The sequence below is a fragment of the Pieris brassicae genome, chromosome 12, assembly GCF_905147105.1.
Source record: "Pieris brassicae chromosome 12, ilPieBrab1.1, whole genome shotgun sequence".
In the NCBI taxonomy this organism is placed as follows: domain Eukaryota; kingdom Metazoa; phylum Arthropoda; class Insecta; order Lepidoptera; family Pieridae; genus Pieris; species Pieris brassicae.
The window spans coordinates 10744973-10759755 of record NC_059676.1 but is presented as its reverse complement, the minus strand read 5'-3'; the positions used below and the strand labels follow the sequence as shown (position 1 = coordinate 10759755).

The window sequence follows — 14783 nt, the reverse complement described above, 5'->3', positions numbered from 1 at the left end:
CGTTACTAGATAATGATATCCATTACCAGTCTATATAACCCGATACTTGTAGAAAGATTTAGTATTGTGCTCTAAGTTCGACAAAAGTGAAGTGGTTGAAAGTTTGAAATAATAAACAACAATGGAGGTAAGTTATTTATATTTTTTAAATTTGGTTTCAGTAAATTCTTTAATAATTCCTATTTATTTTTTGAAACGCATTTTGATTTGTTTATGTTATATTTCAGTCTTCATACAACCTGAAAGATGTGGAAAAATGTTTCAGATCATATAATTATTATAATTTATCTGATGATGAAGAAGATGTTTTAAACATAACAGAAAATAAAAATAAGAAGACCAATCGTTTAGATGACTTTTTTCTTCAAGAACCTGACCGGAAGAAGAAAAAAACTAAACTTTCTTCAAGTGTTGGCCGTGCAGGGAAGGAGGGAAGCATATCATATATATCGACTGATAAAGATGATGGAATGGACGCTGACATACTTGTGAAAATGGAATTATATAGTTTAAAAAAGTTGAAAGAAATCCCAGTGGCACAACATTGGAAAAATGCAGACATTCGTGTTAAATATTACATGAAAAACGATTCCAACATTGATGTTCAGATAAAGGATATTGTATACAACATAACAAAGGGGATATCCGAGGAAGATCAGAATATTTTTATCAGTGAAACTTTTTGTGGACATATCCAATGCTTTAATTCTTATGTTATATTTCTTTTCTGACTTCAACTTTTAGAGATGTATCTGTTTGTTTCCCAAATGAATAAATAATTAAGATAGTGTAAAACGTTACAGTTTTAAAAATTAGTTTCATTTAGTTTCTTCATGCTTCAGATTTTAATACCATATGTTTATATAATTAAGTAATGTTTCAGTTTTCCACTAGTATAAATACTATGTTACATTGTACAAAGTCAATCATTGTGCTTTTTGTTGAAGACCTTTGCGCATTAAGGTTAAAAGTGTGAGACAAAAAACAGCTGTGAAACGAATACATATATACAATGTCTCAAGAATGTGTTAGTGTTTTTTTTGATAAAATGGGTCATGAATTTGAAAGCTTATCCATTGATACAATTGAACTTTTCAACGTTTGTGATGAAATAGAAAGAAATGATTTAAATCACCCATTTTATGATCAAAGAATGATGGTGCTATGTGATGAATTCGATGGGAGTATATTTAATAATATATATATATATATATATATATATTGATTTCTCTATTCGCATTTCTAACAGTTAAATATAATAAAATTTGTATTCGATAGGGTTGATCAAATGGGTCGTGGAACCAAAAGGAAAGCAGGTTGATATTAACTCTGCTGACATCAAAAGAATAAAATCTGGATCGTACATGCATCTTTCACGGTCTTCACAAGAGCAATCAACATCGAATGAAGGTAATAATTTTAACATGAAATTTTGCTGTATTTGTAATAGAAATGTTTCCAAAAAATATTTCGCTAATCATCTAAGGAGCAATGCACATAAAAATAATGTAAATAAAATACAACATTCAATAAAACCCAATGTTCAGATAATTGAGACTGCGTTCGGTAATAGAATAATAACCTATAGAGTAACTTCAGAAAATCAAAATTATTTACAGTTTGAGACACCAGAGTCATTTCTTGCATCAGTCAAAGATACAATATTTACAATAATAAATAAATCTATAGAATAACATACAATTTTAAAAATAAATTTCATTTTATATGGTGATCTTGTTCAGGAGACAAGAAACATTAACAACACTTTTGATTTCCAATCAATGAATTTTATTGTTTGTATTAGTGTTGATTTAAATATATTTTATACAACTCTCACGAAATCTCAAATAAACTATATAAATTCATTCGAGAGAAAGGATAGTGGGTGGAGTCTGAAAAAAATTTTACATTTGGATATGAACTTAAATCAATTTAACCCTTTAAGAGGAAAATCCTTTATTGAGTTACCACATGATATAAAAATAAAAAAAGCTGTGATCAATGTTAAAAACACTGATGACGCATGTTTTAAGTAAGTAAGTCATAAGAATTCGGATAGAGTATCATCATACACCAAATTCAGTCATAAATTAAAGTTCGGTAATATTAAATTTCCAGTTAAATTAAACAATATACACAAAATTGAAAGTCTAATAATATTAGCATTAATGTTTTTGGGTTATAATATAATGAACAAAGAAAAAAACATTGTATTGTTGGGCCATTGTATTTTACAAAGAATAAAATGCAGACTCATATAAATTTACTATATTTGACACAGGGTAAAATCGGTCATTATTGTTATATAAAAAATATGTCACGATTAATAAGTTGTCAAGTTTCGAAATCCAAGGAAGCTATATATCTATGTGACTTTTGTTTACAATATTTTTCAACATCTGAACGTTTAAATAACCATCAAATAAATGATTGCAGACATATTTGTACACAAATACCAAGCTTAGATAAAAATAAAAGAAATTGGCGGGGTGATATTGTTTCTGAATGTAAATTAAGTTTTGATAAATTTCAACGTAAATTGATGTTACCTTTTGTTATATATGCGGATTTTGAGTCCCTTAGCATCATGTTCAAACGATCCTTCAAAATCACATACAATAAATGTACAAAAACATAATGTGTATACTTTTGGATACTACATTAAATGCTCATACGATGATAAATTGTCTAAATATGTAACATATACTGGTGAAAACTGTGCTTTAAAATTTATGAAAACACTGAAAGATAATTTGACAACAATTGTTAAAAAAATTGGTTTCCAAAAAGTTGCTAATAAAATATCACCAATACAGCAAGATATACTTAGCAAATCTAATCATTGTTATATTTGTGATAAAATTTTGTGTGGGAATTCAATGATTTACTACGATTGGTTTACTGGGGAATTTGTTGGGGTCATACATAAAGTTTGTTCAGAAAAATTTAGAGTACCTTACACTATACCAGTCTTCTTGCACAATTTAAGTCATTATGATGCACATTTTATCGTACATGCCTTAAACTTTGATGAAGGTCAGGTAGAAGTTCTCCCACAAAATAAAGAAAAATACATATCATTTTCAAAGGTTCTTAAAATCAATAACAGTAATGTAACTTTACGTTTTGTGGCTTCCCTAAAATTTTTACCCAGCAGCTTAGATACTTTAGCAAAAAATTTAACAAAGAATAATTTTAATGAATTATCAAAATGCTTTCCCAATTCAGAAGACTTTAAACGGCTGACTAAAAAAGGTGTATTTCCATATGAATTTATTGAAGATTTTGATACTTTAAACTACAATCAACTTCCAGATCTTCCACACTTTTACAGTACTCTTACAGATTCCATTATTTCTAATGAAGATTACAACCATGCCAAAGATGTTTGGAATCATTTCAATTGTAAAAATATGTTGGATTATTCAAATCTTTATTTAAAAACTGATGTTTTATTGTTAGCAGATATTTTGGAAAATTTTAGGTGTGTTTGCATTAAAACGTACGATTTAGACCCGGCTCATTACTATACAGCACCTGGATTAAGTTGGGATGCTATGTTAAAACATACTAAAACAGAAATTGAATTACTTTCTGATATAGATATGATTGCTTTTATTAAATCAGGAATTCGTGGTGGTGTTTCGCAATGTAGCACTCGCTATGCAAAAGCAAATAATGTTTACATGTCTGACTATAATGCGAAAGATAAACAGTCATTCTTAATGTATTTCGATGCCAATAATCTATATGGTTGGGCAATGTCACAATATCTACCTACAGGTGGTTTTGAGTGGGTTAGTGTTGATACAGATTTTAATGTTAGTTGTTCATCGGATATAGGTTTTATCTTAGAAGTAGATCTGGAGTATCCGGTGGATTTACATGATAAACATTCAGATTTACCTCTTTGTCCAGAAAATATACCAGTTGGGGACGCTAAGGAAATTAGATTGATTCCAAACTTAAAAAATAAATCCAAATATATTATTCACTATCGAAATTTAATTCAATTTGGATAATTATAAGTCGTGTTTGTTTAATAAAAACGTACAGCATTGTAAAATGTATCGGTTTAGATCATTAAAACATACAATTTTTACACAGGAAATAAATAAGGTGTGTTTATCTTTTAATGACACTACGCGGTACATTTTACGAAACAAAATCGATACGTTACCTATAGGTCATTACCAAATCAATAGTATGTAATTAAGTTAATCATTATTGTAAATATAACAAATTGTAAATTTTTATGTAAAATAAATTTGTTTTGTACATGTATAATGTATAAACGTGTACATTAATATTGTGATATAACACTTACATTTTTTGTATATTTCATATAAATAAATTGTTTTTAAAATATCAACTTAGTTTTATTCCTTTCCCTGAAGAAGAAAGAAGTCAAAAATAATGATTCATGTTATTCATCCCTTTGCTGCCATCGTAGCAGGACCTAGTGGGTGTGGAAAATCTAACTTTGTTGTAAATTTCATTAAGCATAAAAGTAGTATATGTAATGAGATTTTTTTAGAAATAACATGGTGTTATGATGAAATGCAGCCGCTATATAATATACCCGGAGTAAATTACCACCAAGGACTACCGGAGTTGCATATGTTTGATGGTAAAAATCCACATTTGATTATAATAGATGACTTAATGAGGGAATCTGATGGTCGAGTTGTTGATATATTTACAAAAGGTAGTCACCATAGAAATTTGAGTGTTTTTTACATAACCCAAAACTTATTTCATCAAGGAAGAGGACAGCGCGACATTTCACTTAATTCAAGTTATATTATTTATTTTAAAAATCCCCGTGACAAAACACAAATACTACGATTTCTAGCTAGACAAGTTTCACCGGAAGATACCAAGTTTATTGAAGATTCATATACCGATGCTACTAAAGAAGCTCATGGTTATTTAATGATTGATTTGAAACAAAACACTGATGATGCTCGCCGCATAAAATCTAAAATATTTGAATCAGTAATTTTTGTACAATATATGTTCCTATGAAAAGGTATAAGTATCTTTGTAAACAGCCACTCTAAGTCAGTAATGAACCATGTATCAACGAATAACAACGCATAAGGAATTGTTATCAGCTTTACATAAATTAAAACCCAAACATCGTAGGATATTATTGAAGTCTTGTAATAATCAAGAAATTAACTGTCTATGTGAATGTATTCACAATGTTTTACAAGGAAAAGTACCTTTAAAAGAGAATACAAAAATAAAATTAAAAAAAGTTAAAAACCTCTTACGTAGTCTGATCAGTAAAGGAAAAAGTTTTGAATACAGGAAAAATATATTAATACAAAAAGGAGGGTACTTTCTTCCAATAATTTTGGGTACAATTCTAAGCACCCTTGTAAGTTGTTTTAATAAATCACAATGAACACAAAAAAATGCTTCTTGTTGAGCAAGACTTTATTGATAAACTGAAACATCAGAATGAAAATAAAGCAACACCGCAAAGTAGATTGGATTTAGAAATGGAAAAAATTATATCAAGTAAATTGGATAATCGCGAAAAATGGGCGTTTTATCTACTTAATACTTACATTACTCTATGGAAGAACGTCAACCTCAAGAAATAACAATAACTGAAAAGGTAATAAATGATAATACTAACGAAAACCGTAACATCAATAATATAACTACTAGTGAAAATGAAAAAATGTTAAATGTTAAACAACCCCCAACGGGTGAAGACATCGCATATGGGTTACAACCAAAAGAAATATTAAAATTAATTCCTAAAACTTATATGAGGAGGGGTGAATTATTGATGGACACAATAGTAAATAAAACAGATCAATTGCAATGGAATAAAATTGGAACAGTTTTCATTAGTGGATCTTGTCCACTAATGAAAACTACCAGGGAGTAATATTATAGATTTAGTGAATGACATCTTACGACCCTCGAAGAGATCCGATCCAATCGGTTGGGAAATATTCGCCAAGTTTTTAAATGATATAAATACACCGCTAACATACATTGGTAATCTGAAAAGAATCAAATATATTACTGACCTTAATAGTAAAGATAAACATTGATTCAAGAATCACCAACTGAGGTTTCTTCAACTCCAACACAATCTAAACACATCAACAAATTGAGAAACAAAAGTGATTGGGAGAAATGGACCCCGTATTAGAGTTACATCGCATCTATTATGATATATCACATCCAGCCAGTTACAGCAGTGTCAATAAGTTAACAAAGGCAATGAATGGAAAAATCTCAAAAAGTGATGTTTCGAAATGGTTGCAGTCTCAAGAAACATATACATTACATAAACCGGTTATAAAAAAATATATTTTATCAAATATTAATGAATTGTGACAAGCTGATTTAAGTGATTTAAGAACTTACATACAATATAATGATGGATATAAATATATTTTGTGTGTTATTGACGCCTTTAGTAAGTACGCTTATGTTAGAGCCATGAAAAAGGATTCATGCACAATAAAAACGTGTTTTACTAGCATCTTTGATGAAGCTCAAACTGTTCCTAGACATATTCAATCAGATAAGGGTACGGAATTTGTATCTAAGGATGTCCAAACTTATTTAAAACGTAAAAATATAAATTATTACACTACAAATAATCCAGATATAAAGGCAAGTATAGTAGAACGATTTCAGAGAACATTGAAAATGAAAATGTGGCGTTATTTTACACATAAGAATACTTATCGCTATACAGATATTTTACAAGATTTGGTTAGTTCTTATAATCACAGTGTGCACTCTAGTATCAAGATGAGACCATGTGATGTTAAAATGGAAAACATTATGGAAGTTTGGCGGAATTTATATTATGATGAAAAGACTTATATTTCAAGTTTAAACAAAGTACCTAAGTTTAACGTTGGTGACTATGTAAGAATTACAAAATACAAACATGTTTTTCAAAAAGGTTATGAAAGTAATTGGAGAAATGAAATTTTTATCATTACTCCGATTATAGATCGTTCCCCGTGGGTTGTATACACTTTAAACGATTTAGAAAATGAATCAATAACAGGAACTTTTTATGAGAAAGAACTACAAAAAATAACTTTTTCCCCCACTTCCGAATATAAAATTGATAAAATCATCAGATCACGTAAAAGCGGTATTAGAAAGGAAGTATTAGTTAAATGGAAAGTAACTTTAATTAATAACCTAACAAATTTAATTCTTGGGTCTTACTGTCGAATATTAAAAATCTACAATGAAGGAAAGTTTCTATTTAACTTTACTCAGCAATAGTTCCACACAATATTTCCTGGGAAATATGACATCAAATTTTTCTACAAAACTACCTAAAGCCATTAATTACATTAGAAGGAGAATGGATGGTAGGTATAGTTGAGTTTCAATAGAGAATAGGAGAACATAGTAGAGGGACTACTATGTTCTCCGTGCAAGATCATGAAAATATCATATACATAAGTAAAAAAACTACCATCAATAACGAAGAGACCACACTAATGTATAAGAACCATATACCAGCCACCAACTATGATAATATACAAAATATTTTTATTGCTTTAAATTCGAAAGAGAAAGTTAGTTTTCGCCAGGACACCGTGTCAAAGTTTGTCTCTGTTGCAGTAAAGGATCCATCAATAATTTCACTATCTCTATCACCTAATTTGAGCTTTCAACTTGGATTTGAGCCAGATACCAATTTAGTAAATCATAATATCGGTAAACGCCCTGCTAATCTACATTTGGGGTTACCATCACAATTATTTGTGTATTGCGATATTATAGAACCACAAATTTGGTGATGTCATGACACCCCTATTGAGAATTATACCCTTAGATCCTGCTAAATACATATATGGTTCAAATAAAATGCATATATTTTCACCACCACATTATTTACCGGTAAAGAGAAGAGAATTTGATGTTATTGAGATAGATATAAGAACAACCACGGGAAATGCGGTACCATTTCAATACGGTACATCGTGTGTGAAACTTCATTTAAAAAAAATATAATCTACATTTCCTTTTTAAAATGTATACACCTCAAGAAACTTTTATATGTCCTTATAAGCATTATTATTCACAACAAGCTGGGTTTGGTATAAATGTAATCTACAAAGGAGCCTTACATCAACGTGGTCATGGTATCGGAAGTTTTCTTGGGGGGTTATTTCGAAGTGTGCTACCTTTACTCACTAGTGGTGCTAAGATGATTGGAAAAGAAGCACTTAACAGCGGTATTGGGCTTTTGTCAGATGTTGTAGCTAGTCGTCCTATTAAAGAATCCTATTAAAGTCCTAAGAAAGAGCTAGCCTCTTTCTTAGGACTTTAATAGGATTCTAACCTTAAACGCAAAGTTGATACCAAAATGGATAAACTTATGACTTGATCGGGTGTTAATAAGAGACGAAAATATTGTAATGAGCTCATTCGAGTTTCACCCCTCAAAGTGAAAGGCGCTTCAAAGAAAACAAGGAACAAAAATATTAATATTTCCAAGGATATATTTTCAAACTAGTCATAATGTCATTTATTCATAATCATTCATGTGAGTGCGTTAAATCTGAATTGGATCTGTTTGCTCTTCCTTCCACACAAACGTATGTATCGAATATGGACACTGGATACATTACAAATCAATTTCTTCATTAAGTGATAATGGACCCATCGAATTCCAAGTACCTGGTACAGGAGATGATTACATAGACCTTTCGCATACACTACTCCATCTCAAGGCTCAAATTAAAAATCAAGACGGTTCTGCAGTTAATGTAGTGGCACCAGTCAATAATTGGTTACATTCTTTATTTAACCAATTGGATGTTTACCTAAACCAAAAACTTGTGTCACCCCCAAATAATACTTATGCATATCGTGCTTTCATAGAAACTCTATTAAATTATTCATCATCCGCCAAACAATCACATTTGACATGTGGTATGTGGTACGAGGATACAGCTGGTAAAATGAATGAAACTAATGAGGCAAACAAGGGCTTTTACAAAAGACAACAACTTTCAAAGGATGGTAAGGATGTTGAAATGATGAATGAATGAATGGGGATATATTCAATCAAGATAAATTCCTCATTAACGCGGTCGAATTATCTATAAAATTAGTTAGATCGAGAGAAACATTTAACCTCATGTCACAGAATGCAGATAATAAGTACAAAGTCTGTATAACAGATGCAACTTTAATAATACGCAGAGCAAAAATTAATCCATCAATACTAATAGCTCATCAAAAGGTTCTTGCCACTACTACGGCTAAATATCCTATAACAAGAGGTGAAGTGAAAGTCCTGACCATACCATCTGGTGTGCAGGGTAAAACACTGGACAATATATTTTTAGGACAGGTTCCTAAGAGATGTATTATAGGTTTTGTGAATAATACAGCATTCAACGGTAGTTATGGTAAAAATCCTTTCAACTTTGAGAATTTTGGTATTTGCTCATTTAGCCTATATATAGATGGTCAACAGATACCTTCAAAAGCGTTACAACCATCATTTCCAAACGATGTATTTACTAGCGCATACCACACCCTGTACTCAGGCACCAGGCACAGGAATATCGAGGGAGCAATATTCAAATGGGTACTGTTTACTAGCTTTTGATTTAACACCTGACTTGTCGGCTAACTCTAATGTGCATTGGAATCTTGTACGCCATGGTAGTGTAAGAATGGAAGTAAGATTCGAGAGCGCATTGACTGAAACAATTAACTGTGTAGTTTACGCAGAGTTTTCAAATATTATAGAAATAGATAAGAACAGAAATGTATGTGTGGATTATAGTAGTTAAGCAATCACTTATGTAGTTATTATGATATTAAGAATAATAAAATATAATGTAATCGAATATGACATGGTTTTTATTTACCTTTATTACTTTTTTTACAAAGAGACTCATTGCTTATGTTGAGATCATATTATGTGTGTTTAAATACATATACATATAAGTACAAATATGAATTGATAGTAATAAATGTAGTCAGTAAAAGAGTGAAAGAGTAGGGGAGTAAACGCGTATTAAAGTATGAACACGCTTCTAGCGTGGAAATTGGTCTTCGTAGAATACATCCCAGCCTCCAGAGCAACGTATATCCTTCAAATCGATTGCCGATGTATGCTCAGGTGCCAGCACTTATCATATGCAATCTTGACCCTGATTCACAGCCGGGGTCTCATTGGGTGGCTATTCATATAAACGTTGAAAGAGTTGGGGAATACTTTGATTCGTTTGGACGTAAATCTATTGAAGCAATAGAAGGATTTTTAAGGAGGAATTGTTGCATGTGGAGATACAATAGCCTTACGGTTCAGGATTACCTATCGGCGGTGTGCGGAGAGTACTGTTTGGTATACATATATTACAAGTTCAGGGGGATGAGATTAGAAGACTGCCTTAGAAATTTTACGTGTGACTCAGAGAACAATGATACGGTGCTAGTAAATTTGTGTAGAAATATAATGGACATATAAATAAAATAATAATACCTGGAATAAAAATGTTTTATTTAAATATGTAACCCTTACATCTAATTTTATTATTATAGATAATGGTGTCAATGTAGGTTAGGTATATTTATTGTTGTTTGCTTAGACCCGTAGGTTAGGTTAGGTTAGACATAGTTTATTCTATTTTTCTTTTAGAGCCATAGATCGGGTTAGTGAATGTAGGAAAGTAGATAACGATGCATTCGTACTGAGTCATTAAGTAATTAGATAATGAGTGGGAATTTCGTGCAGGAAATAGTAGCTGATAAGGTGGTGATTAGTAAGTGATTAGCAAGGATTTTGGGAAAGCTATCTCTGGAACGGTTAGAGCTATCACTTCAGGAGTGGAGTGGGAGAGGAGTTTGGCCAACCATGATTTTTACGTTTTTGGGGAACTTTGACGTGAGGCAGTCGCCGAGAATCCCCACTACTCATTACTAAGGGAAATGGGAAATGAAAATGGAATTTCGATCAAGAATTTAAATCTCGATTTGAAATGGCTTCATTTAATAAACTGAAAAAAAAAACTATGTTCTTGCCATATTAGTATTGACGGTTCGGTTCTAACTCAGTCACATCTGGCCATTATACGGCTGTGAGGTTAGGACTGTTAAAGACGGCTCTTTGAACTTTGAATCGTAACGACACGAAAATTTATGCAAGCTTTTAAAATACGGAATGTCACATATCTCGAACATCATCGGTACGACTTGTTACAGCTTAAGTCTAGAACAGGGCTGATAAAGGAAATAAGTCGTGGTTGCGGAACATACTCCTGTGAACCGTCATCACACCCACCGAGGAACTGTTTAAGCAAGCGAAAGATATCCGGCATAATCCGAGGTTTCCTTGGTCAGTTCAACTATTTATGTAAACTGAGAAATAAACAACACGTTGATTTTTAAATATATTTCAGTAATCAAAATATAATAATAGGCTTACATTAATAGTTACAAATCGTATTTCGTGGCGCAATCAGTAGAAATACATAAAAGGAGCACAAAACCTCAACAGATTTCAAGGTTTACGAAAGAAATGTATGTAGCCAAAAAACAAAAACATATGTACAAGCCGAAATTACAATTCCAATACATATAATTTACATTCAATGTCAGTGCACCTATTCACAATGTGGCGTCTATTATTTTTAAATTTTCATACATAAATTAAAGTTTCCAAAAAGCTTTTCAGAGAGCAATGACAGCGAGCTGTCAAACTTGACATCCGGCGACGTCGACAGCTGCTGTCATCGTGCCTCTCAACTATTCACTATAGTGTATTACATATATTGTGCATTTAACATCTTAAATTTAGATAAAAATTATAAATAAACTTTCCGTACATTTACTTCGTTATAATTCAATTCGACATACCTACATTATTATCTTTATAATGTCCTGTATTTTAAAAAATTGTGATACGTTTACAAAATATTACCAAATTATCCCACTAGTCTATTTACAATAGTCATCTCGGCTAAGTTTTATTTATATTTTTAGAAATATTTTAGGCAAGCATCGATAATTCTTATTCTACACTCGGGAGCTTTGAGTTTGGGTTCCTCGTAAAAACATTTCTTCATTGACATCACACAAAGCGACCGTTTGACGACCAAATGGAGAAGGATCCGGTACTACCTGCATTAAGTTAACTTGGTGATCGGCTCCAATTACAATATAGATTACGGCTTCCAACTAGATGGACATATATGGGTGGAGGGAAACCGTTCGCACAGGACATTTAGGGAAGAGGCCCAAGTCCAGCAGTGGTCGTCAACAGGTTTTGGATTACCTTGCGATTCTGGATCGATATCGCTGCTTGGAAGACAGAGATACATTACAATTAGAGTACTTGATAGTTTTTGCAAAAAATCCAAATTCAACGCTCGCTCAAACCGTACAGATGTTAAATAATAAAATGAGGAACTCGATTCTAGTTTGTATTTACATATCTTAAATATTTTATATCACAAATAAAATTTCGAACTATGAGCAATATATTTAATCCTACTATTGGTCAGGAGTTATAATTAGCGAACAGTAAGCGTTGATTAGAAAAAAAAAAGGTTTCAGCAATTTTTTATCTATTTCTACCATGTTTGTAAGTTACTCTAAAAAAACACAAGAATAACATAAACTGGGATTTTTTAATTTCTATATAAATTGAGACAAGCTCACGTACTAATATTAAAAAATAATAGCTGTCAATTTGTTTAATAAAAAAACATGTAAATTTTATTTAAAAAAAAGTCCTAAGTTGTTCCCTCTTCTCTCGTTAACGACGTAAAAGGTATGTTTTAAAAATTTGAAAGAAATATGTAGTTAAACAAGTATTGCCGTCTCACTCGTGTCGTATTGACGGAAATGAGACGACGCTAGTTGAAATTTGCGAAATATACCTCGAAAGAAAACAGGGTTTATTCTTATTATTAATCTATCTAACTTATATGTAACATACAATTACGAAAGCGTGTGGAGACAGATCCAGACAATATAACCAATAGGATATTAAATTAAGTATTTTTACATTATGTCAAAGAGAAAAACTAAATAACGATGACCCAAAAGCCACACGGAAACCCTTAAAACCCTCTTTGCAACATTAGATCTTCCAAAATGGTTTTATATCCTACAAGTTACAAAATCTAATCGTCCATACTATTTTAATATCCCTCTTACTTAACTTAAAGGGATTTTGAGCTTAGCGGTGACCAAACTTAACAAAAATTGTAAAAAAAAATATTAATACCATTTCAGGTTTAATTAATGCAATTACACATTTTAAATAATTACGATTAATCACCAGCTTAATAAGCAAACATAGTATATTTACATTTCGTTCGTACTTAGTAGGAGACACAGTCAAACAAATATTTTACAATCACACCCATATCGTAGCGATTCTACCAGATTCCAAGAGTTGCCATTCCAATGAATTAAGGAAATTGCTGTTTTAAAATTCAATATTTAGTTAAAACAACTACGACATATTTGTATACCCTTAAATCAAACATTTAGTTATTTCGCCGAGAATAAATAACGCGAACTTAGCTGCTAGCGCCAATAATGGCAACATTGGAAATTTCCCGCCAAAATTTATTTATCACAAAGCAACACTAATTATGATGCGCTAATTTTTTTGTTGTTGATATAAACTTGGGCCTATATTTTAATTTAGACTAAGTATTTTGGGAACATTTCACAGATAATTAAAGAAAAACGATTTCTAAAAAATGTATATTTAATTAATTATGAATTATTTAATTCCAATTACTGTGGTCAACATTCCAATTCTATTTTTCTGGTCGAAACGTTTTTTTTTTAAATAGGTGTAGGTACTTTGAAATTACAATTTAACTCTAAGTTAAAGGTTATTAATACAAAATCATATTTTTTACAGAAAATGTTTACTCATTTAACTAAGAAACTTTGGCTTAAAGGTCTCGTTACCAGGCCATAAAATTATTAAAAAAAACAAAAAAAAAAACTAAGAAACTATCGCCAAATAATGAAGTGATGTATCAAATCTGAAATTAATTCAAATAAAATATAGGCCAAGTGGAATGAGAAGTCATATCTAGATGTCGCCAGTGTATCACCTGAGAGCTGTCAGTGACAGAGCAAATATCAAAACAGCCGCCGGCGCCATCTTGAAAGCCACGCTATTGTATTTGCTGCTCTGCTCGCATGTACCTGAAATTATAAATAGGAAAGAATATTACACAGACACTTTATTACTCGGCAACCAAACATTTATCTCTTTGGGAGTCGAACTCATGAACTCCGGGATAATCGTCATGTGCAGGAAGGGCGATATTTACTGATATTTATTTCAATATGTCAACTGCCAGATTCCCGACACTGAGGACAGCTGATAGCTGAGACTCCTCTCTTCAGAGGAGTAGCGACAAACGGTGGTTTTTAGCGGAAAATGCGCAAACTTGTGTCTTCTTGCGGTTAAATTGAAGTCGATTTAGTCTAGACCCCAGTCCGAAATTCCACGTAGCAGACTTGGCTTGACACAAGGGAATTTGAAGCTCTCCGATCAGATTGCTCCCTTGGACTCAATGGCCTCTGCCACCTACGTGTAATGTATACAAAGACATCACAGGATGTCGCCGCCTCAGCCCAGGCCTAGCTTACTACGCAAGACCGCCTCACAAGGTTTGAATCAAGGCTGGGATCTACCGCCGACCGGCACCGCAGAGAATAGAACAAAAAGTTCCATTTGTCGGGTTTTTGTCAGAAAATTCTTGATAAACACCTTAAAGTAA

General features: G+C 31.7%; 1 protein-coding gene across 1 annotated transcript in view; it reads right to left on the bottom strand.

The window, feature by feature from the left end:
• Positions 1-11404: 11404 nt before the first annotated feature.
• LOC123717192 overlaps positions 11405-14783 on the bottom strand; it is a 119749-nt gene continuing 116370 nt past the window's right edge. The window contains exon 16 of the mRNA XM_045673071.1: positions 11405-14202. Coding sequence (XP_045529027.1) covers positions 14105-14202 — 98 coding nt within the window. The 3' untranslated portion in view covers positions 11405-14104. The remainder of the gene's footprint in view (positions 14203-14783) is intronic.